The sequence below is a fragment of the Centruroides vittatus genome, unplaced genomic scaffold (assembly GCF_030686945.1).
Source record: "Centruroides vittatus isolate TY-2023 unplaced genomic scaffold, ASM3068694v2 contig_749, whole genome shotgun sequence".
Classification (NCBI taxonomy): Eukaryota; Metazoa; Arthropoda; class Arachnida; order Scorpiones; family Buthidae; genus Centruroides; species Centruroides vittatus.
The window spans coordinates 1,320,204-1,344,637 of NW_027122485.1; the positions used below are offsets into that span (position 1 = coordinate 1,320,204).

The 24,434-nt window shown below is 33.2% G+C and overlaps 1 protein-coding gene across 10 annotated transcripts in view; it reads left to right on the forward strand.

Moving 5' to 3' along the window:
* LOC136981258 (CUGBP Elav-like family member 2) overlaps nucleotides 1-24,434 on the forward strand; it is a 263,471-nt gene that overhangs the window by 159,750 nt on the left and 79,287 nt on the right. For 4 of the 10 annotated variants that reach the window (XM_067277547.1, XM_067277549.1, XM_067277550.1 and 1 more), the window contains exons 1-2: nucleotides 7,365-7,444; nucleotides 21,949-22,118. In XM_067277547.1, coding sequence (XP_067133648.1) covers nucleotides 7,380-7,444; nucleotides 21,949-22,118 — 235 coding nt within the window. In that variant the 5' untranslated portion in view covers nucleotides 7,365-7,379. Of the gene's footprint in view, nucleotides 1-7,364; nucleotides 7,445-13,302; nucleotides 13,455-21,948; nucleotides 22,119-24,434 lie in introns of those variants that run through there. The other 6 variants (XM_067277552.1, XM_067277551.1, XM_067277553.1 and 3 more) reach the window with 3 other exon arrangements.

Below are 24,434 nucleotides of genomic sequence, written 5' to 3' on the forward strand. Positions count from 1 at the left end.
AACATCATTGCTACTCTTTCCACCTATTCCCTGGTTGAAATGGATTTATTTAGCAGGACAATGTCATGTGGCCGTTCATTATGTGATGTAATGTTGTCCGCAAAGGAAACGTACAAACAAAAGAAAAGAGACACGAAAACTTTCTATATTATACAATCCTTTCTTTATTCACAACAAACGGGTTTGGTTTTAAGGAATTCCAACTGTTCTTGTAAACTTTACAAGATTCGAGGTGCATCATGTAGGGTTTCTTGTTGGGTTTTCATACAAGCCGGAAATATAATTTACACATGGAATGGTCTTGTAACAGTCTTCTTAGCCCAACCATGTATGTGAACCTTACTTAACTAATTCTTAAAACTACCTTAAATCTAACTTAACCTAAGGAAGTGAAAATAGAGGTAGAAAAGTGAGGAATGAGGAAGAATGAAAGTCTACAGTCACCCCAGGATTTGTTCTCTCATCTGTGCCAATATGCTCTTTGGGTAAGAGTTCTTTCAGAGGTTATTATTCCTGCCATCTCAATGATTCCTTTGTTGATTTCAAGATTCTTGAGTATCGAATTCTCTTTCCAATTCAGTGCCTAGGTATGATTCTTTCCCCGTACCAAACTATACAGTTCTGTGAGGTTCTTAAAGGCGTCTTCGAGCCTTTCGCTAATACGAAGTTCCTTCCGTATCTTCTTTCTTAACAGTCTTTGTCCTGTTGATCTTCTCATTGTGATCTCCCTTCAACCTTCTTAACAATGCAGCTAACCCCTTCGGTCTCCAGTCAAAAACTGATCAACTCACCAGTCGTTTATCACCTGGTCACCTTATCTCCTATTGTTCTCTTCCTGTTCGTGGAATGGCTAATCCTACCCAAAGGCAATAACAGTCGTCCTAGAAAATTCCAGAAAAGGATAGAAGAAAGAAATAGAAGAAATCTCAGAAATAGCATAGAATTATGACTATATACAAATATACATGTTTTAATATATATACATACAGGTATATATATTACTTGTCTTACATCGGTGATTGGTTCCAGGAGAGGCGATGTAAGTCGAAAAACGACATAAGTTGAATTTACTTGTGTAGTTGAATTTAATGTAGTTGAATTTAGCGGTCTTTAAGTGCTCATTATTGGCATTTAGTTTCGACGTAAGTCGAAACTAAATGCCAATAATGAGCACTTAAAGACCGCTAAATAAGACGACAACACAGAAGTTTTCATGTTTTGTTTTCTAGGATTTATGAAACGATGTAACTCGAGAGCGACGTAACTTGAGGTATACCTGTATATATATATATGGCTGACGGCCACAGTTATTTCACATGGCTTATGGATGATAGGAGACTTGTTTGAAAAGCATTCCAATGCTTCCCTGATGCTTCCTTAATTTCTATGGTTGTCAGATTTTAAATCAGTTGAGCACTTTTAGACACTGGGCAGACTGCTTGGAATGACTTGGTGTCATCTCCAACATGATGGAATTATGGACTTCCATCCAAAGTGCCTGGATGACTAAACCCATACACTAGTTCCAGCACCTTGTCAATTCCATTTCATGCTTTTAAGTTATTGTTGAAAGGAAACTGTGCATTATTAGTCTTTTATCTTTTGGTTTTTGGCATTTCAGTTTAAGTTTCAACTAATTCATATCATGAAAATGATCTATTGTTGATTAATTCAAGCACTAGTCTTTGAAAATTATTTTCCAAAGTTCTATAGTTTAAATTTGTTATTCAAAAAATTGTCATTTTTAATCTTGATAAAATAAAAACTGTGTGTATGTTGCATACTCTTATGCATGTACACGTGCAATTTGTATATGTATATCTATTCATGTGTACATATATAAGGCACATTGCTATATATATGTACACATTGCCTTTATAAGGCACATTGCCTGATAAAGCAACTTTAATACGGCTGGATAAGCAAGTCGATGACATAGTCCATTTCATTTGAAATGATATGTCATTTGTTTGCTTACCTAGCTGTATTAAAGTTGCTTTGCCAGGCAATGCCTCTATATATAACATACTGTATTTAAACATACTTTGCACAGTTTTTATGTTCTATTTGCTTTTACTTATATAGTATTTTTCTGTTTTTTATTTTTATTAGAATTGTACTAGTGGTGATGTAAAGATGAAAGTATTCAAAAATGTTTAATCACAAATCGATTGCCTAGCTTCTAAAAGTTTTGACAGTTTGTTGATTATTGTATATTGTATTCAAATAATTTGTAATTTAAGTACATAAAAATTTTAGTTTATAAATTAAAATGAAAATTTTAATAATGAAACTGATTAAAGGAAGAAATACTAAAATCAAATTTATAAATTTTTATAGAAATTTTGTAATTTTCAAGAGATTAAAAATTCCTGTTTGAAATTTAATTTTATTGATTTGATGTTGAATTGATAACATAGCATAAAAAATGAAAGTATTTTCTTACATCTAATAGATTCTTAGAAGTAATAAAGTTATAGTTTACTTTAATCATTTAAAGTGAGAGTTTTTTGTATGAATTTGCTAGCACTATTTAAATGTTAATTAATCTATTAAGAAAAAGAAAAATATACATTTGACACTAAATAAATTATAGTCTGTAATATAGTTTAAAAATTTTTTTTACTTTTTTCTTATTAAATTATTTTCTTATTGTTTCTTATTAATTTTTGGAACAATTTAAAAAGTTAGATTTTTGCATATATATATATATATGTATGTATATACACCGTATATATCTTTTTTCTAAGTGAAAAATTTTACTTGTAAATTGCCTAATATTAAGATCTTAATTTGTTTTATTTGTTTACAAAAGATATATGGTAATGCCCAATGAGCAAAATAAGCCACCCCCACATTAACAATAAATAAAAAAAATTTACACTAGAATGTCAGAAACAATACACTCTCACTTTACTCAACACAAATTAACTGTTATAGCTAAGCATCTTTTGGCTTAAAATGGCTATACAATTATGCTTATTATGGCTTAAAATTAACTGCATGACTTATTTTTTTCTACTACCAGATACATATAAAATATATAGTTAATGCCATCTCAGTATGAACATATATTATTTTCTTAATTTCTAAACAGAAACATAGGTTTCTACTATGTAATTGGAAACATCGGTGTCTAACAGACGTTGTATTTTTGCCGTAGACTTTGTTTTGCATATTTGTTACTATACAAGAGGATTTTGATGTTTTTTGAGCAATAAAAAAAAATGCAAAATTATCATTAGTAATTCAAATCTATTCAAAATTAACTTCATAGTAGTAAAACTAAGGAAATTTTTGAATAAATTTTAACTTTTAGCCATTTGTTATTGCACATGTAATGCAAACTTTTCTTCATCACTTTAGACAAATTGGATTGTTACATTTGATATACTTGTAGGAAATTTTTCTGATTTTGGAGATGGACACTTGGTCTTCCTCTTCTCAATCTTGTCTCTCAAAACTTGATCATCTGCAGCAATATTTCCATATTCTGGTATTGCTGCTATATCAATGTAGTAAAATCTCTGGGTGGATTAGGATTACTGAGTTGCCTTTTTATACGTGGGTTCAACAGAGAGTGAGCTGAGTATTTAGCAAAATGGAATTTTTTGATGTCTGGATTTTCATAATTTCATAAATAAAGTAAGCTCTTGATGATTTACCAGTACTTTTTAATGGAATATTCATAGTAAAGAATTCTAAAATTAAGGAAAAGCTTATCATGAAGCAACAAAAGTAGCAATTGAAAATTATATAAACACCCAGTCAGTAAGACTTTCACATTTTTAAAAATCTATATGTATCGTGAAACAGTCATAAACTGAATAGTAGTAAGACATGTATAAAGAAGGCAAGTTGTTGAAAATAATATACTATGGAAGTGCAATACAAAGCTTGAACAGTTCTGTCGCATTATAACATAATGTAACAGCAACTGTCTCACAGACCAATGTTTCTGTTTAGAGATGAAAAAATTACAATTAGAACAAAATTCAATTTTTTACTTACATTTGTAATATAAAATATCTTTTGTTTGGTCAGTATGATATACTTAAATATACTAACAAAAACTTCACTCTTTGGAAAAAGTTTTTCAAGTGTGAAATGTGAATTCTGGATGTAAATTTGTTAAGTTTACATGCAAATATGTCAATGTTAAATTTTAAAATAGTGCAACCTACTTTCTTACTTAAAACATTTTACTAAGTATAGCATTAGTTATCTTTTGTTATACATTTAAAGAACTCTCAAAATTTGTAACATGTTTTTTTTTTTTTTAGTTATTCTGAATGCTCACAAAAATTTTGCATCATATTAATAAATCAAACCAGTCCTTAGTTTAGGTAACCAGCTATAGTAGACTTCACTTATTGTAATCACTTTGCGACTTGCCTAAACTAATAACATTATACAAAATAAGTAAATAAGACTACAGTTAGTCAATGAAACCAGAATTTCTTTTAACATTAAAAGGACATGTTAAAACAATTTTAAGATATGTAACTAAGAGTTTATAATTATTATTATAATTAATAATTTATCCAGTACTGGTTAAAACTGATAGTAATAACCAATAACATATTCATGTTATTAGCTATTATGTTTAGGCTGGTAGCACAAAAATAAAATATAAAAAGATTGATTTACTTCAAGATGATGATAACAATAAGTGAATACTAATTACAATGATGCAAATTTTTTTTATAACTTGTATGTTTTGGGATCTAATTTTGATTACATTATCTGTGATTACAATAAATGAAGGTAAAAATAAGTTTGGTATTTGACAAAACATATTTCTATCTTTAGTTTAGAACAGTTTAAGAACTAACTAATTTTCTTATTGTATAGAATTTGAATATAATGCTACTTTATTGCAGAGATTTGAAACATTACATAGAATTTCTAAAGTAAACAAAAAATTTTTTTATTATAAGATTGAAAAATTTAAATTTTTCTAGTATGCAAATAGAATTTTTATTTTCAACAAACTGCATTTCAGAATGAACATATGAATCATCTACCTATTGATTAATTGAAAATGTTTGAATGTGCTTTACTTTATCACTAAAAGCAATTTTATGAAAGAATACAACTGATCAACAAATCTAGAACTGACCTCTTCTTTGTTTTTTTTAAACAAAAATATAATATTAAGTTAGTAAATTATTGTAATTTTATTTTATTTAAATATTTTGCAATTAAAAAAAAATGTTCTTATATTGAAAATTAAAATTAACAATCTGAAAATGTATATTAATGGCAACTATCAACAATGTAATATACAATTGCTTCTTTTCTTAAAAGTTTTTTGTTTTTTGATTATTTCTGTACAGAACACTATATAATAAAATATTTACCGTAATTGTTTTAATATAATGTTATTTTTTCATTGTCAAAATATATATGCTGTTCATATGATAAATATACTACTTGAGAAATATTTTTAATTAAGAAAATGATGCAATTATAAATACCGTATTTTATGGACTATAAGATGCTACGGACTATAAGACGCACCTTAATTTTTAAGCAATTTTAAAAAAAAAATACCTATAGGAGGCTACGGACTATAAGATGCTCCTGAATTTTGGAGGCAATTTTTCGAAGAAAAAAGTGTGTCTTATAGTCCGTAAAATATGGTATATACTTAAACCTAATTAATCAGATTATTTTCTGGCTATAATAAAAATGATTAAACTAACAATTTCATCTAACAGATAGTGCTTAATTCATGGTCATATATTATTATTAAGAGTGTATTAAATTAAATTCATTTATTGGTAGTTAATATAATGCTACTTTATTGCAGAGATTTGAAACATTACATAGAATTTCTAAAGTAAACAAAAAATTTGTTTACTTTGGAAGGTTTGTTACTTAAGGTGTTAAAAATGGATTATAAAAATCAATGTATAAACATTTCATATTCCTTGTGTATGTTTGTCTGTATGTATATTAAAATATTCAGTTTTGTGCTAAATATAATTTAGAATTGTTTATATTACAGACATTTTATATATATTTATATTTAGAAATTTGTGAGATTTGTTAAAATACAACTTATGCATATTATTGAAGTTAAAATATCATAAATTACATATTTCATACTGATAGCAGTAATCTTATATTAAAAAAAAAAAGAAAAAAAGAAAAACCATTTTACAAATTAGATATGGCAAATTATTGATTATTTCTATTCTAAATAATTATCAGATGAAGATCTATTTTGAATTTTCCATTTTATTTGTACAATGGAGTAGACATTATGCTATATTTATTAAGAATAACATTCTTGTAACTTTGCTAAAAATAAAACTGCAGATAGATCTATCTTTGATAATCTTCTGAATTAAAAGTCTGGAAAAAGATTATTCACTCTTATTAGTGAATTGATTATTTTAGTTCTTTTCTAATATTCAATATCAAAACATCTATGTTTGAAGAATGGAGAAAATTGTTAAGGAACTTCAATCATTCAGTCAATTGAATTGACCAGTTGAAAATCCTGTCCAGAATCTAGCAGATTATTAATTGAAGGCTTTATCGAAAAGCCAGTCTTTCAGACATAATCCTTTGTATAACATTGAATTAGAATTTAATGACTATCTCTATTTGGATATTAAAGTTTGAATGGAAATGGTTAATATCATAGTTCACCATATTTTACATCAACTTCAGTTATATAATAATTATTATAAATTATCATTTGAAATCTGTTGTGTGTTAAATAAATAAAATCTTTTGCATTTCTTTTTTGTTTGTTTTGTTTTTCTTTCTCTGTTCTAAAGAGTTGAGATATTGTATTTATTGACTGTTAATGTATTATGATTTAAAATGTGAAGGTTTAATTTAAATAATTATCAATCTTCCAGATGAATAATAATAATAATAATAATGTTTGTTTGGAAGATTATTGTATTGACTTCAGAAATCATAAACACTTAATTTTTCATCTTCACTTCAATTAAGTGATTTGTATATATTTATATTGGTTTCAAATGTCATATTTATAACAGTTTAAAATGAATGAATTTTATGAGACTAAAAATAGATCAAAATTGTTATAAAAATAGTAAGGTGTTAAAAATGGATTATAAAAATCAATGTATAAACATTTCATATTCCTTGTGTATGTTTGTCTGTATGTATATTAAAATATTCAGTTTTGTGCTAAATATAATTTTGAGTTGAAAAAATTCAAAATAAACTAAATTAAATTAATGAAAATACCAGAAGTCGGAATTAACAAAAATAAAAATGCATAGAAAATTAATGATTTTTACATATTACTAAAGAAAATAAACATAAAACAGCTAAAATATCAAACCAGTTATTTTTTATGAACAAAACTAAGAAAATCTGATTTTAGGATCATGAATTATAGAAGGAAAAAATTTACTGTCACTATGATACTGATTGAGTTTGGAATTTACAGTAGGTCAGTGACTTTTTACCTTTACTACTGGATAATATTGATTGTTTGTAATAATTCAAAGAATTTCTGAGATTGTTCCATATTGACTTATGATTTTGTATTATTACAGATTTTCTATTTTTTTACATATTATATGAATGTTGTAAATTATCTGTTTTTCAGAATTTAGGCTACAATAAAATTAATTCTTTTTAAATTTCATTCTTATAAATATTTATTTTATGAAATCAGATTTATATATGAATTTTTTAGCTCTCTCTTTCTCCAAGGATGCATGAAGATAGGAATTGGTACATAAAATTTTTATATGAACATCATAATGAAGTTCATAGTCAAAATATATTGTTCATTTGTTTTAAACTGTTTATTTGGGTATGCAGTTTTAGTGATCGAAAAGGTTTTCATAAATGTTTAGCATGCAAAAACATGCAAAAACCTTAATAATGAAAAATTGAAAATAAACAATTCTTATTAAGAATCAGTCATTTGTATGTATATGTAAAATTTCAGTTAACAATAATAAGACTTGAAGAATATTAATAAGGAAGGGAGTATGAAATTTGAATTAAATAAAGTATGTAAGAATGCTTTGAGAAAAGAAAAAATGTTAGAAGTACTGGATAATGGAGTGATGATTTATTAATCAAACTAAACAATCCAACATAGCTGAAAAAAAATTTCTATCCTACATCAAGTTTTCCTTTACAAAAATCGAAAACCGATGGCCGAAAAGCGGATGAACATACCGTTTTACCAGAAAATACCGACACCAAGCTATCAAAAGAAACAAGTTTTTCCGACAATCTCAAGGAAAAAGTTTTACCTACTCTACATGTCTTGATGACAGAGCTAATTGCTCGCACAATTTCTAATATAAAGAAAAATGCCTTTCAACCTAGTTCTGGGCGATTGCGGAAATTTTGGGAATTAGTAGCGGAGAAAAGAAAGCATTATTTAAGAATCGAAATTTAACTTTCAAACAACATGGAAAAACGATTACCAAACATCGCAATACATGATGCGAGAAAGCCATTTTATGCAAAAATCGGAAGCGATTATCTATGCGTCTTTGCGAGATTATCGATCTAACATACCAGAACTCTGCTTTTATTCGCATAATATTCTCCCTTCTCGGCTAGCAATCACGAATCTTGATCTAAACTCAATTGAAAATCCTTGGGGCATTTTAGCTCAGCACATCTCCACCGACTAGACAATTCGACAGTGTAAATCATTTCGAGCAAGCTGTTTTGGTAGATGGAGGAAAGCTTTCCTACTGGAGAGCTTCAAAAACAGATGAAATCAGTTACAAAATAATAATAGTAATAATAAAATAAAATAAGAGAAATAGTAATGTTCTTACGCCTAAATGCGCTGAAAACCATTAATAAATAGTTTTGAACTCATAATTCAGTTTGACAAACGGCTCAATAATTGGAAACGCTTCAAAAATTGATTCCAATATTTCTCCAAGTCACTGCTGTAGAATTTATTCCGCGATCGGAAGCCTTTTACCAGATAAAAATAAGCAATAATTTAACTATGTTGTTAGCATTTCATCCCGCAGGCGTCATGTTAACAAATATTTCGATTGTATTCTCCAGAATGTCCGTATTTGTCAGAAAAATCCTTGACGTAATGGTATCCAAAGTGTTACCCGCTACACTTAGCTGTGGATAGTTTTGTTTACGTTAGCAATAGGTCTTTATCGAATGACGATGGAAGAGAAGTACAGTCCCACAGTGGTAGTTGTCGAAAATTGCTGCACTGGTATAGAATGTAGGTGAGGGACTCTTTAAACGATTGTGCATAATCCATGTTAATGATATTTCGACATAGAGACTGCTTTCTATAAATTTATTGAATAAATAAATACATTTATGACATTTATGCTAAAGTAAAAATGAATAAAAGAAATTTTAAACTGTTACTGTTAAAGGCATAAACTTGGCTGCTATTTATTTTTATAATTGGAATATCTAGTCCTTAAACATCTGTTTAACGAAGCTTTTAATTACAATAAACATAATTTGAAAGGGAAGAAGTGCGTACTGTTATTAATGTGGACATCGAGAAAAGAGAAAAAAAAAGCTCTGCATTGCCCAGTCGAACAATCTCTTACAGACATCGTTGGTTGATTGATTTTGAATCCGTCTGAGATTGGTCGTCACAACTGGAGAGTTTTCTTTAGCGTCGTTGCAGAAGACCCCCTTTTTTCTGCTGCTGAGTCGTTGCAGTCTCTCTATCTCCCTTTAAATGATCGGGCCCATACAACGTCGGTGCTAACCTACTTTTCTCCACCCATCCTTTTCTTTCTTATCGATTGAATAACGATTTACAATATCCTGACTTTCAGCGTGTGTCGGTCGGGTCGAGTGGGGCGGTCGAAGCTTCTCAAAGACTTACATGTGTTTTTCCGTGTTATCTAACGAGACTTGACGGTAAGGCGGGAAATAGGATCGTCTTGTCACGTGGGCGAGCGCATCATTTATTCAACCGGACCCAACGGTTACGGCCCGTTCTGCTTCGTTTCGTATTCCGACGGTAGCCTTACACGATACGCTCGATCTTCTTTTTTTTTTTTTTTATTCTTTCGTAGGTTTCGGACCCGTAGTTTTTCTGACAGCTCACATCGATCGAAATCTGCTTGCCAACGAACTTAAAAGCCGGTACGATTGGTCTCGTCAATTATGGCGATTTATATAATGGGAAGTTCTTTTCGTAATGATACTGTAAGAGTCTCGTTATTTTTCTTTTATGTGTTGCTCGAACACGCGGTCGAGTGGCAAAAACAAGAAGAAAGCAAAAATGCATTATTGACGCGGAACCTTTTTTCTTCTTCATCTCCCTATGCTCTCTCTCTCTCTCTCTCTCTCTATCTATCTATCTATCCACCCCTCTCTCTTTCCATCTTAATTCTGTAAATGCACTTTTTCGCCCCTTTCGGAAGGGGGATCGTTCCATTACTCGCTTTTTTTCAATTACACCACTGCTGGTGACAGCAACAGGAAGTTGTCAAAATCCATTTGGACAGCTTAATTCCGCAAAATGAGACCCATTTCGTTGGGTTTCTGATTCTAGCCGTTCAAAAATGCTTTTCTACATGAACGTAGTAATCGATCTAAGATTCTGAAATTCGAAAAGTACAATTCACTAGAAGGTTTTTCGCTGCTTCGTTCGGTGATGAAGGATATCTTGGGATTGGAATCCCTCTACCCGTTTTGTTTCCTAGGAATCGATATTGTCGATTGTCAATTATGCCATTGATTTTTTTCCTTCTAATTAAGTTTAAAGTTTTTAATTATTAAACTGCTGTCACCGGGAGGTTCAGAAAAATATGATGTAACAGCTTTTTTAGACGGGACTACAGCTGAAATTAGAAGCATTTAATCAGATATTTTAAATGCTATTTCTGTACGCGAAACTGCTGGTCACCTTACTTCACTGCAATATTATGATTCGGTTCACGTCAACTATCCTTATTAATTTAGATATTTTTAGCACAAAATTTTCAGGTTCAGGTTAATTGATGTAGGAATGATATGGGATAATGTGCTACCGTTGATAAGTAGAGAATTAAGATTCATTTTTGGCATATCTGATAATTAAAAATTAGCATTTATTTTAGCTAATAAAACTGGGAAAAGCTGAAAAATTGAGCGGCACTATCTACGAGGAAAATACCGTTCGGGTTTTTCCTGTGGTCAACTAAAACATTCACAGAAATGGGCGAGGGAGGTGATTTTATTCGTTTTGTTCCTGTCGCCTTAAAATTGTATCCTTACGATGATATGTGAAAAGAGAAAATAGCTGGTTAACTCAGTTTCGGATAAATTTTTGTCATACTCTCGGCCACGCTAAATTAGGTCGGAAGATGCTAATCGAACACGGAAGGGCGTCGGTTTGGCTGAGCACATCGATTCAAGCCGCTCGATACACGACTACAAGTTTCGAGAGGTTGCGCATTTTACAGTCATTACTCCGCGCGTAACTCGATCGCGTCTCTCATAATCGGTTAGTTCGTTGCTAAATATATTTCGGGTGAAAGACAAAAGACAGGGAAATTGTAGTAAAGGGAAAGGGAAAAAGAGACGGAAGATCTAGGATGTGGCGCAGGTGGAGAGACAGCGGGAGGAGCTTTAATTCTGACAGGCAGCAGATTATCGTGATAACTAAGTTCGAGTAGAGGGATTCGATTGCCAACTAGCCCGGCTTTGCTACTAGCGTAATCCATCGGCATTCACGCTGTCGGGCTAACTGGACGGTGAAATATGTATGTCGTGTTGTCGTTGGCAAACAATCGATGACTTTTGCTCTTTCCTTCCTTCCGGAGTAGGAAGAATGAATGAAGTCGATATTCATTTGGACTTACGGAAGGTTCACGCATTTCCATTTTACCCGAGTTTTCGTGTCATATGGCCTTCTGACTAAAGTGCTAAATATCGAAATTATTCTGATAAAAATAGAAAGTTATACGAAAATTTCCCGCATATTTTCTCAGATTAATGATCCAGATTCCTACCAAAGTAACTCATGGATACATAGTGGATGTTATTGTTAGATCCTGGCCTTATAAAGTTTCCTAATTACGCGGCTGCTGGAGATGGAGAAGTTAATATATAATGGAAGGAATGGAGCGAAAGGCATTCCCCGCCATGCTCGGTGGCAGCGTGGTCATTCACACTCTCGACTAATTGCATGTATGTACCTAAAGTCCAAAGACAGACTGCTGCTTCCGCGGCTCGGGATAGCAATCCTTCGAATTCCATTTGCCGAGTAATTACCCCGTGTCAAAAGGACACGATCAAAAATCTCGGACTCCTCGTTTTATGGCGCTATTAAACAGGTTAATTATTTATAATGACCTCTTTCTTTCCGCTGCCGGAATTAATCGATGGCAAAGCGCACGTTTTGTGAGAGTGATTCGATAACCTCACATTATATCCCACACTTTAAGATATCGGACGTGCTTTTCATCGATCGCGAAGACCACTTAAACGGCTTCTATCGATTAAAATAGCTATCGGCGTTTTTGATGCGTACCTTCCGCACTCTTCAAGTGCCAGTGTTTTGTAGGAGTCGTCATATTCGTTTAGAGATTAAATGAAAGCTTAAAAGTTGCTTATTGCTTCTTCGTCTTATTTTAATAAACACATTACAGACGTTCATCGGATTTCGCTTCTAAATTTTATAGCAAAAAGTTTCTTAAACTCCACAAAGACATCAATAAGTTAAAATTGATTGGACTAAAACACCTTCGACCAATTCATCAATGTGTTGTTCGAATCCACATCATCTGAGACTTAATTGGATGGGGAAGCGCTATTGACTGTCTGGATCACCAGTAATTGTTGTTTCTGCTCCCCCGCTTTCTTTCCTGTCGAGAGTCGTATTTCGAGAGCATTTCGATTGCATCTTTTGTTAATGGAGTGGACAGATGGTTAATACTGACTTTTTTCCACCGCGTCTTTTCTCTCTAAGGCGTATAGGCGTTATTTCTATGTGTTTTCCCCTTCGTAAAATCGTTTTATCTTTCTGTAAACGTTGCGGGATATCTCAACGATAATCGCGCGCTTTTAGCGTTATCTAACCACCCAAACTGTCCCTAACATTTTGCTCGGAGTCATTTATCTACACACACATTTTCCGAACGGAATCTTCAAATAACCGATCAGAATTGGTTTAATAAAACTTCGCTAATTCTGTAGTACGCCATAATTCTATTTTAAACTAACTGCAATTTTTATAAGTACAATGGATGGTGTGGATATACCGTATTGCCAGCGGGATCGAAACTGCTGATACACGATGTTCCGCGTTCCGTTATCGGGATTGCTTGAACTTTGGGCCGAGCGCTTTCCCCTTCTTTCCCCTCTTTCTGATAACGGTCGAGTGTCTGGTCTAAACAGTTTCGGTGAGCGACGTAGCGAAGCGTCGAAAACTACAACGATATGGCCGATCCCATCTTGTCGAAAATGGAAGCCTTGGCCGATCGGATACTGCCCCAAACACGGTATGTAATTAGAGCGAGAACGGATAATGCTGTAGGCGTGGAAGGGCGCTGTAATCTGTGGTAAACGCGATTCTCCGCCGGCAAATGAGGCGGTGCAGCAATCGGAGGGCGGAATATGCAACACGTGGGACTGGCAGATCGCGTGTACGAGATACTTCCTGTCCCAGGTAGAATTATCCCATATCCAATTTTATTCTGTTTTTGTTTGGCAAAGAAAATAACTTCGGACTACTCGTTCGCAGTAGTTTGTGTTGTTTCGGTTGCTAGCGCCGGTGTTGCAACCATCTGCTCTTTGTTTAAACTGTACGTGCGTCGCAGATAACCGCCCTCCACCTATACGCTAGGAATTATATTTGCCGAGTCACGTCGCTCATCGAATTTCATATATAAAAAATTCACTTTTACCCAAAATTCTTGTCATTTTGGAGCTGAATTTCCTCATTTAACGCACTAATTGTCTTCAGCTTCTATCCATTTATGTGGCAACTTATGCATTTCGTAAACGGATAGTATTTTTCGTTGATAGTTCAATTGGTGAGAAGTTATGATGTTTGACTGCGTATAGTGAATTGGCCGAATTTATAACAAAAGAATTCTCTGCGATTTGGATTTTAGTAAATCCGTCAAGAGACAAGTATTTAATGGAAATCGGAGAAAATAGAGTATATACAATGTTGCTGAATATTATCGTGTCATTTTTGAGATGTGACGGACTGTTGGCGCTTATATCCGAATACGCTATTGCAATTTTTTTCTTAGCTTTTCCACTAGGAAAGGGAAATTTCTTTCCTCCAGGGAAATTTTTCCAATCTGCCGTGCAGGATTTTCCTTCTCTGGCAATCTCTGCCACTTGCGTCGATTCTCGCCTCCCCCATTCTGCTCTTCTGGAAAGATCGCCAAAGGGAAATCCGTTTTGGAGACGTTTCATTTTCCACTCGCTTCACGCTGTTATTTACCTCTGCGCTCTCCCGGCGCGTAACTTTGTTCGGTAGTTAAAGAGATTCTAAGTGACGTCGTAGTAAATGGCTCGAATCCAATCGTATCAGAGACAATGAGGTCATGTGACCCGGCAAGTTTCTCTATTGGATGGAGCCGCGACATCGTAGCGCGAAAGCATGATAAACGAGAAGCCGTTAGTATGGTCATAAATCTGACTATGGATTCAATTTATCGCGATGTTATCCATAAATACACTTTCCCGTCGCAGAATTTTAATGTGGGAAAATCCTTCGCCCCTCCGACCAATTACCGGAGCGTGTCGCGGCGTTTCTGTCTGTAAACTGTTAAGAGGGTGGCAGGAGACGATAGTGATGTTTTACTTTATGGAAACATTCTATTGTTATGCAAGGCTGCATTTTTAGAGGAATGGATGAAACAAGTCTCTAACAGATTACTTATAAAAATAAAATATTTTAGAATATCTGAATAGCGTTTCCTCTTGATGATAATGATGATCTGTCATCGCTATTCCCTTAATTCGTTACATGCATGATAATGGATCTATAGTTTTGAGGGTTGATTTAATTTAACTAGCAAGAACTATTTTGACAACAATTTGGAAAGTTTTCGAAATCGAACGCCGTTGTTATAATATAATTTTTGTTTAAAAAAAAAGAAAGAAGCCTGTTTTTCATAGTACAAATTGTGGTCTTTTTGAAACCGTACTAATCCTGTCTCGAAGGAATTTTTCATTTTCTGTCTAACGAGATGGCCGAAAGGTCATGTGCAAAACTAATGATTTAATCGATAGTTGGTCGGATAAATTTCAACCATTTTCTGCCCCTATCGGATCGAAGGTTTTTTCTTGTTTGTCGTAGAAAGTGATTTTATGATATTCGACCGATCATCCAAATTTACGACTCTAAGCGCGGAGATCTCGGCTAAATGGCTAGAGTTACACTTTATAAAGCATCAAATAGTATTAGACCCGTGCTTCTGTTCCCGATTTGCTTTTAAAACTTTTCTCCTCAAAGTTTCATTTCCTGTATGATAAATGTGCGTAGAATGGGCATATTTTATGAATGAACAATGTTGTTCTACTTCAATTCTCGTTCATTCGGCTTCTTCATTTCTCTGACAGAACATTTGTTCATTCTAACGTTCTTTTGTAGTATTCGCGTCGACAGTAGAAAGATAATTCGTCACCAAGCGATGGGTTTTTTTTTCCTTTAATGGAAAGAAAACATGATAATCAAATAAAATAGAGCAAAAAGGAATAGTGTAATAGAAAATTTTCTATTCGAATAGATTTGAACGTATACTTTTTCGATTTCGGTCCAGTGAGATTTTATCTGTTGATTTTTCAAGTATCATAAGTAACTAATAAGTAGAATTTCTTTTTAATAAGGCGTTTTGATTTTTTCTATATCAATATTTATTTATTTAAATAGAAAAATTAGGTTCACTCACTTATCATTTACAGAATTTTGTGCTTAGATGACCTAAAATTTAATGATATTTTCATCTTGGCCATTTTCAAATTTTATACGATTGATTTATACTTTCGGCTTTTCTACTCGGTAGGAAACCTTTCCAATTCCTTTCTAATCTTCTAATAATTGGTTTTTATTTAAAGCTATTTTCGTCGGAGGACAATAGTATTGCTAACTTTTCTTCTCCAAATAATAATTTAAGTTAATCTTGTCTACTTTTGTAATTCTTAATTGGCTAGATTAGCTTATTGCTAAATTCTCATTAATTTTTAATTTGTTGAGTAAATATAGTTTATTATTTAAAATTAACTATATAGGCCCTATATTCTGATGTTTTGATAATTATATATTATTTGATTGAACTGTTCTTTAATACGTTAGAAATTTTCCTCTTATAAAAGAAGAAAGTTTTTTTCTTGCACTTAAGTATTAAGAACGACATGATTGTTCTCATATTTTTTCTTTTGTCTTTTATTTTATTTTGTGGCATATATGTTATAATATATGCCATTCAGTCAGATATATAAAAGACGAAAACATGTTTTATACAGAAAACTTTAAAGTACAGTTCATACGTAAATAATTCAACGGGAAAAAGCTTTTCTGTGAAGTAAGGCATTCAAATTTTTTGTTAGAAACCAGTGTCTTTCGGCTTACGGTATGCACAGTTCTTTTATTGTTTAAAACGACTACATAAATCCTGACGAATTGTCTATTCCCTTATTAACCCGGATTTAGAGAACGTAGAAGATTAATATTAAGACAAAGCACACATTTAATTTTAACATTTCTTATAATTTAGCGGACCATATTATTCAATATTTACACTCCAACTAGGAATCATTTCGGAATCAATGAAAATGGGTATAAAACTGATTGAGCTTCGGCTATTTTTTTAATTAATTAACTAATTTATTTGTAAATTGGTGATAGTATATTGATATTTTGTGGTATTTAAAGGAACTTTATCATGAATGAAAAATCGTGTTTCCTATGAACATCAATACTCACTCCATAATATTGAATTCAACGCTTTTGATGTGAATGCTTATTTTCAAATATTTTTGGTTGAAGTAATTTAATTTACAAAAATTCTAAATAAGAATAAACGAATACAAAAATTTGACAAGAAATTTGTATTCTTTCGGAATCGTTTCCGTATCTAGATTTTTTCCTTTTGTATTCTTTTTATCGAATCCAGGTTATTAGTATAACGTAAATATTTACTGTTACTATTATATTTACTTAAAGCTATACTGTCTGATTTTCTAATTTTTTCTCGATTTTTGTTTTACAAATAATAATACGTTTTCTATATTAATCAATTTGGCAGGCTAAAATTGTTATTTTATGTGGATTTCATTTGTTTGAACTTGACTTTAGTATTTAAGATGAATGCTTATTAATTCACCTATTGATTTCATCTTTTCTATTCCTCGATTTGGTTTTGATGTATTGTTAAATAATGATATTTGTAAGTCTAAGTCAGTTTAAATTTCTCTTACAAGGTTTATTTGTTTATTTTATTATTTTACGAAAAATTGCGTCGTCATCGTTGGTTGCTTGTAATTTTATATCTGCAACCGCGTTTTTCTTTTTTGAAACGCACATTGAATGCCTGGAATTTCATATATTATTTGATATAAAACTACAGATTTTAAATATCTGTTTCACATGAAGCATACTTAAAATATGCCTTACGAATTTGTAAGGCACATTTTCAAAGTATTTCCTAATATAAACGCGAATCAATTATGTAAACATTTTATCATAAAACATGGTAATCTCTGTAAAAATTATTATCCAAATCGTCTTTATTTCAGCAGTGAGTTAAGATATGAAATAAACAATTGCTCACTTTCAAAAGTAACAAAGTCACAAATGATAATATGTATCATGCATGTGATAAAATTTAAGAAATATTCAGAACAGAAAGAAGTTATGTTGTTTTGCAAGAGTTTTGTAAAAACAAAAACTTTGCTATCGTTTTATCTTGTTTCTTCGAAATGGAGACAATTTAAAGCTTCGAGAGATTGTGATGTTGTTAGAGACAGTATCACATGTAAAACAGAATAATTACAAGTTTACTTTAGCTATTATTTTGAATCGATTTGCTTCGGTTCCACCTTCTTTACATGTCAATTGAAAGCAATTAAGTAAACTGATGTAATTAAAACTGTTCGCAATCTTTTACGAGCCTAACGGATAATGCGGTCAAGTTTTAATGATTTAAAATTCCCGCCTGTAAAGATCGACCCGTCCTCATTGGTCTCATCAAAAAGTTGAATTAATGGTATCTGCCGATTGAGTCGTTATAAGTATTCGAGTCAGCAGGCTTGATGGATGGCCATGCATACTTCACGCTTTAATGAGGAGAAAAGTTGGTCTTTAGGACCGCTCCCCCTGGTGGCAGAACGCTTTATTAATCCGCTTCCCAATAACCTTAACTCCGGGGGTTAATTAAAGTTGGCCCGTTCGGGACTGCGTGCCGTTAACCTACCCTCATCCGTCATCGCCTCGTTATTAACGGCTCGTAATATTTAACAAATACCGCCACGGAGTATAAGCGTTTAATGTTCTCGTTGCCCGTTCGAACCATAAAAATCAGAGTGACTATTTTTGAATATGTTGAACTCTTCGAAATGACGTTGTCGATTGGATAGCCACATGACAAGGATTTTGCCATCTTGAGAGATAACATTACTCTCAATTTTATTTTCTTATAAGTTGGATCGTCACGTTGGTTCCATCTTGCGTGCAAATCAGGCTCGTCTTTAATAGAAATAACAATTGAAATCGACCTTAATATTTTGACTCTTGCACAGTAACGGAAGTGTGTCACAGGCTAAAATTATATAGAGAGGCCTCGCAAAGTTTATATTTTCTTTGTGTTTTATATATGTATATGGTGAGTGAAAAGTCCCTCGCACCCATTTTCATTCCAAAAACACTAAAATATATTAATTTTGTTAATGTAATTACACAGGAAGTCATGTATGGAATATCCAATGGGACTTTTACGTTGACCTTGAAAATCATTTTAAATGTCAACGACAAAAGGTCCCATCTGATTCTTCATACATGAGTTCTTATATAATTACACTAACAAAATTAATATATTTTCAGTACGTTTGGAATGAAAAGGGTGCAAGGGACTTTTGATTTGCTCTGTATATACAATATACGCATTCGATTAAACTCACAGGTTTAAAGTACTCTACAGACTCGAATAAATCCGCATAAAATACCTATCGCATTTAAAAAATAAACTCGCAGTACTTGAATAAACAGTGGGTTTATTCGAATTACATTCCTCAGCTACGAATTAAGTTTGCTATAAACAACCTATTCAAAATTGTAGTTTTTTTAAATTATTCCGTCACATTTGTTGTCATCTGTATTACTTTTTTAGAATTATTTTTTTGTTTGCATTTAACGACCCCCTGCAGCTACTCATACCAACACAAAAACTAATTTTGAAAAATACATTTATAGACTGTCTATTCGAGTGCGTGGAGTGTGTATGCATATACAGTACAGTATAGGCCTATATATTGCTGTATATAATGAACATATATATATATAGACTACGTATAATTTTAATTAATTACAACATACGGTAAACTATATATTTATTTGTATATTCTGAAATGATTATTTTCACTCGCAAATGTGTTATTAATCAACTGACTTTCTGCACCGCACTGCCTTCACCAAAATAGATCACCACTAGCCTTGCTTGTTTAATATAACGGATCTCATCCAATCTAATCGAACGCCAGCGATATATATAAAGTTAATTTATTTCATTGTACAAGAACAGGATCGTTTTCCCTTTCTTGTTACTCGAGTTTTATTCGTTGTATTTCTTAATCATAAGTAATTTTATTTTGCATTTTAGTCGGACTTTCCCATTGTCACTTGTTAACGCAACGCAACACGTGGGTGATCTGTCAACGGATACCTCTCTAGAAATTGGCCCTTATTTTGGTGTTAGACAGATGCCTCAGCTCAGTGGTGCGTTATCTTATGGGCAAAAAAGGCAATTGCCTAGGCCCCACCAACAGGGGCTTAGGCAATTGCCCAAATCAATCTTTTGTATGAAAATCTTTCCCGAAAAAATTTCCCATGAAGAAAAATGCCTGAAATCAACACTTTACAGTACATGGGGATCATTTAATTCAAATTTGGCTGGGCCTTATGAAGCTATAACGGGCCACTAAAGCTTTCTAATTAGTAAATATACTTTTCAGCTTTCTAAATAGTAAATATACTTTTATTCAATTGAGATATTTCGTTCCGGAGAAGTGAATTGTGTGATTTTTAATATTTAACGTTTTTATATATCGTTAACATTATAGCCTAATTGATTGAAGAGATTTCTGAATCAAGGATGCAGCATTAAATTTCCGATTTATTTTTTTGAAATGATCGCGACATTTTGGTTCGTTTCCGCTGGACTGATATTCGTAGCTCTCTGCGAGAACTTTCCGACAACCACGGAACCAGTAATTAAAACGGGGAAGCAGAGGGGAAGACTATCGACCGCCGATGTCGCCTGACAGTCGCTTACAGTTATCCAGGTGATGGATGGCGGCGGTCGAGCGGGTGGTCCGACCCCGTCCACCGATATCCATGAATAAAGCATGGATGCCAGGCACAGGCAGACGCTCCGCTGACCTTTCGGCCGCCGGCCACCCGCCTGGCCTATCACATCCGCGGTAGAAAATTAAAATATTGCTTAGCTTTTTCCGGCTTTTCTTTTCAGAAATTTGGACTTTGCGACTCACATTTTCTCTCTAAATTCACGTAACAATCGTTCTCAGAATCGCGTATGATGTCAAACCTTACAGGTTCAAATTTTTCTGAGGTGATTAATATTAATTTTAGAGTTTAATATTTACGGTTGTTTTTCTGTTGATATAGCCTGCTATATGTATTAATCTCCCAATTAATTGCTTATCTGTTTTATCTAAGGCTGGAGTTCCGCGGGTCGGATACGGCCCGTTAAGGCTTCATATCCGGCCCACAGCCTTGATGATTTCTAAAAATCAATATTTCTAACATCTTGTATATCAGATGCGGGCCGTATTTGATATTATTCGGTAAATCAAAATATACTGTAATTTTAAAAAAAGGCACGAATAAGGCCCTTTTGTTGCCATGCCTTTATGGCTTATTTAAGTAGTTTGACGTTTGAATTTTTTCTGTTTTAATTTACCGAATAATATAGAATACGTCTATCTGACTGGCCCTTTGCTGCGTTTGAGTGTGAGACCCCTGATCTAAGGGGACGTTCAGTAAGCCCTCCCTTTAATCTGTATACATACAGTTTAAGGGAGGGAAGGAGCTCCGAAAAGTACATCATTGTAACGACGGGGAGGCAGGAGGTCGAGGCACATTGTTTACGTGGACTCTTTTTAGTTGTTAATGGCGTGAGAATTTGTTCTTAAAAGTCTGCTTACTAGTCACGTGAATAAATACTCGGTTAAAAATATTTGCAGATTTTTTTTTAGTCATTTCTTCAATGTCAGGTGGGTCTGTGAACTATTGTACACACAATTAAAGTGGAGAAGTTTGCCAAAAGTACATCATTGTACACAAAGGTGTCAAGAATAGTTCAAAAACTGTACATCTAATTAACGGACTGTTCTTATATAAATTTGCTATTTTTTAAAATATATTTTAATATCTAATTTGTATATATTATATAAACTATAAATATATATAATAATATATGTAATTTAATGAATATATTGTAATTTATCAAATAAACAATAGGATAAATAAACAGATCGTCATATAGTTTTGAAAACTAATCAAATGAATATTTAAAGATAAACGATAAAATTTAAGTCGTCCGACTGTTGTCACTTGCGATTCGTATGAATACACATCCCGTGAAAAATATGAACGCATATTGTTTGTTTGTATCATTCCAAGTGATTTTTTCTTAATACATTTTTATATTCTTATCGTATAAAATGCGCATAAATTGCCTTTAATAATTCTCTATATTGAAATGAAAAGTTTTTTTTATTATTATTGTTTTCTATTTTCAGAAGTATGAACTCTCCCCATAAAGACCAACCAGATCCGGACGCAATCAAAATGTTTGTGGGTCAGATACCTAGGGCATGGGACGAGAACGACCTAAAGAAAATGTTTGAGGAATTCGGTCCTGTCTATCAGATCAATGTTCTAAGGGATAAGATGACTGGACAGAGTCGAGGTAAGTCACTATTTTACTTCCAACGCTACGGCCTTTTTCATCCTTTTAGAAATCTAAGAGGGGACGAAATTTCGCTTTCGAGCTATTTCGCATTCAAATGTATTATTCGCTCTTCTTCTTTTTTAGTTTTACTTTTCCCATTTTGTTTTTCTCAGAGCCGCGACAAGAGTCCTTGTCCCGGTGACTAGATTACGTCTCACTAATTGGTCCCGGGTGTAGAGGACCGCTCCACTCGTTAGTTGGACTTTGCAGTCGTCACGTTTAATTTGTGTCGGAGGATCCGCTCCATTCCATTCTGTCTGGCCCATTAGTGACCGGTGATTAAGACTTGCCCCCTTCTCTCCCTCGTCCGTTTTCTTTTATTCGATCTCGCGGAAGACGCGAATCATTCTCTCTTGTTTAGTGGCTCGCACCGAATTAATTGGTATAAAAATGGGAATTGCGGCTCCCCTTCGTTCTTTTAATTAACTTCATTATTCCGCACCTTCGTCTGTCTATTGGAAGTTTGTTCTCATCTCTCCCGGATTTGTTTTGGGAAACAGCGACGATCTCCGTCGGTAATTGACTGCAGTCGTCGTCATTGTCGTTCATTTATGGAAAACTGAACGGCAGGTGATGCTTTTTCCGACTCACTGTCGACTTGTTAACGAGATCCTCTTCGACCTCTTCTAGCTTTCAGTTATGCAACCTTTTCCTGTTTCATCTCGAAGCCAAAACTGGTGTCTGCGCGTGGTAAGGTTATTTACAATGCTCGATAGAGACTTATTCACACGCGATGACGACTTGGTGGAGACATCCTTACTTTTAAGACGATCGATGCACCCTCTGACGCAACCTGAAACCTTTTTTCTCTGCCTGGATGAAAAAAATGCTACTTATGCCCAATTAATGTCCAAACTACCAGAATGGTTTCGTCGCTCTTCTCTCTTGATTCGCTTCCTTGCTTTTGGACTGCCACCGATCGTCTCCTTCGTCCAGTCGCGAGGTGGTGTGATTACTGCTACTAGATAATTTTAGATCAATACATTCGGAAGTAATTGGACAGATTTACTTTAACAATTGCTTTCGGAAAAATTCTTAACTTTCTTACATCACATTATAACCTCCCGTTATATCGTCATTAGAAAATGTCGCAAATCATGCATTTATAAAGATAATTTTGTTAATTTTGGATATTTACAAATAATAATCGTAGCATTTAATTGTTAAACTTTTAACAGTATTTGTTAATAAAAAATTATACCTTACTTTAAAAAAATTAACTGAACAGTTTCATATTGTTGCTTTCAAGCGGTTTAAGTCATCTCCAATTTAATAAAAGAAAGAAATCTCACAATTTTCCGATCCCGGAACTATAAGAGTGTATTGAATTTTTGAAATCTCTCATACACAAATAGAATCATATAGTTCTGGACTTTTTTTTTCTGGGAAAAAATTCGACCATCCAGATTTTTTTGACAGTCGAACCTCATTTGCGTATTCTTTTTCGCCTTATATGATTATTTAAGTTATCGTCCGGAATAGGTAGGTCCTACTGAGCTTTCATTCCGAACAAGACTAGATAGTCTCACTTTCCGATCGATGTCTGCGGAGTAGTGAGTACTTCTGCCGTTCTTTCGTGGAGAAGACATAAATGCTACCTGCCCGTCTCCTTACATCATCTCAGAGATAGTTAAATATAAGCGGTAATCACATCCGTTTTATTTTGTCAGAGTTGTTTTACTTCTTCCAGATTTTAACCGGAAGGTTAGTAAGGAGAAAATTATCTTATTTTCTCGCGATTAAAATATTTTACGCGTTTAATTTTTAAACTACGGGTAAGAGATGTTGATAATGACGACGAGGTGATACTTTCCAACTGGACGAGCCAAATGCGAGCTCAAATTTCTTCATCATAGGGGAGTTACCGTCGAAACATTCCCCAAGAGTGTACTGAAGAGGTCGTTGGTCCGATAGACGAAACTGGTTTCAGATTACGACCGTCGCTCTCGGCCCTACGTCGCTAGATTTTTTTCCCCGTGGACTTGTTCTCATTACTTCTAAACTTACGCAGTTTTAGATTTCCCTCCCCCTCTCTTTCTCTCTGTTGATTTTCACAAAGAAGAAATGTAATCTAAAGGATCGGAGAATCATGATCGAAATGAAAAGCTAAAAGATGATCAAAGTATTTTTTTTTTTTTTTGGTCGCTCTCAGGGAAAAAAAAGAGTAGCGACGATAACATGAATGAAAGAGGAGGAGGAGTGAGTGTCGAAAGATTCATCCATTAGCCACCGATAATTAAAATGGCAGCGGTTAATTTTCCCAATTCCCGCCGG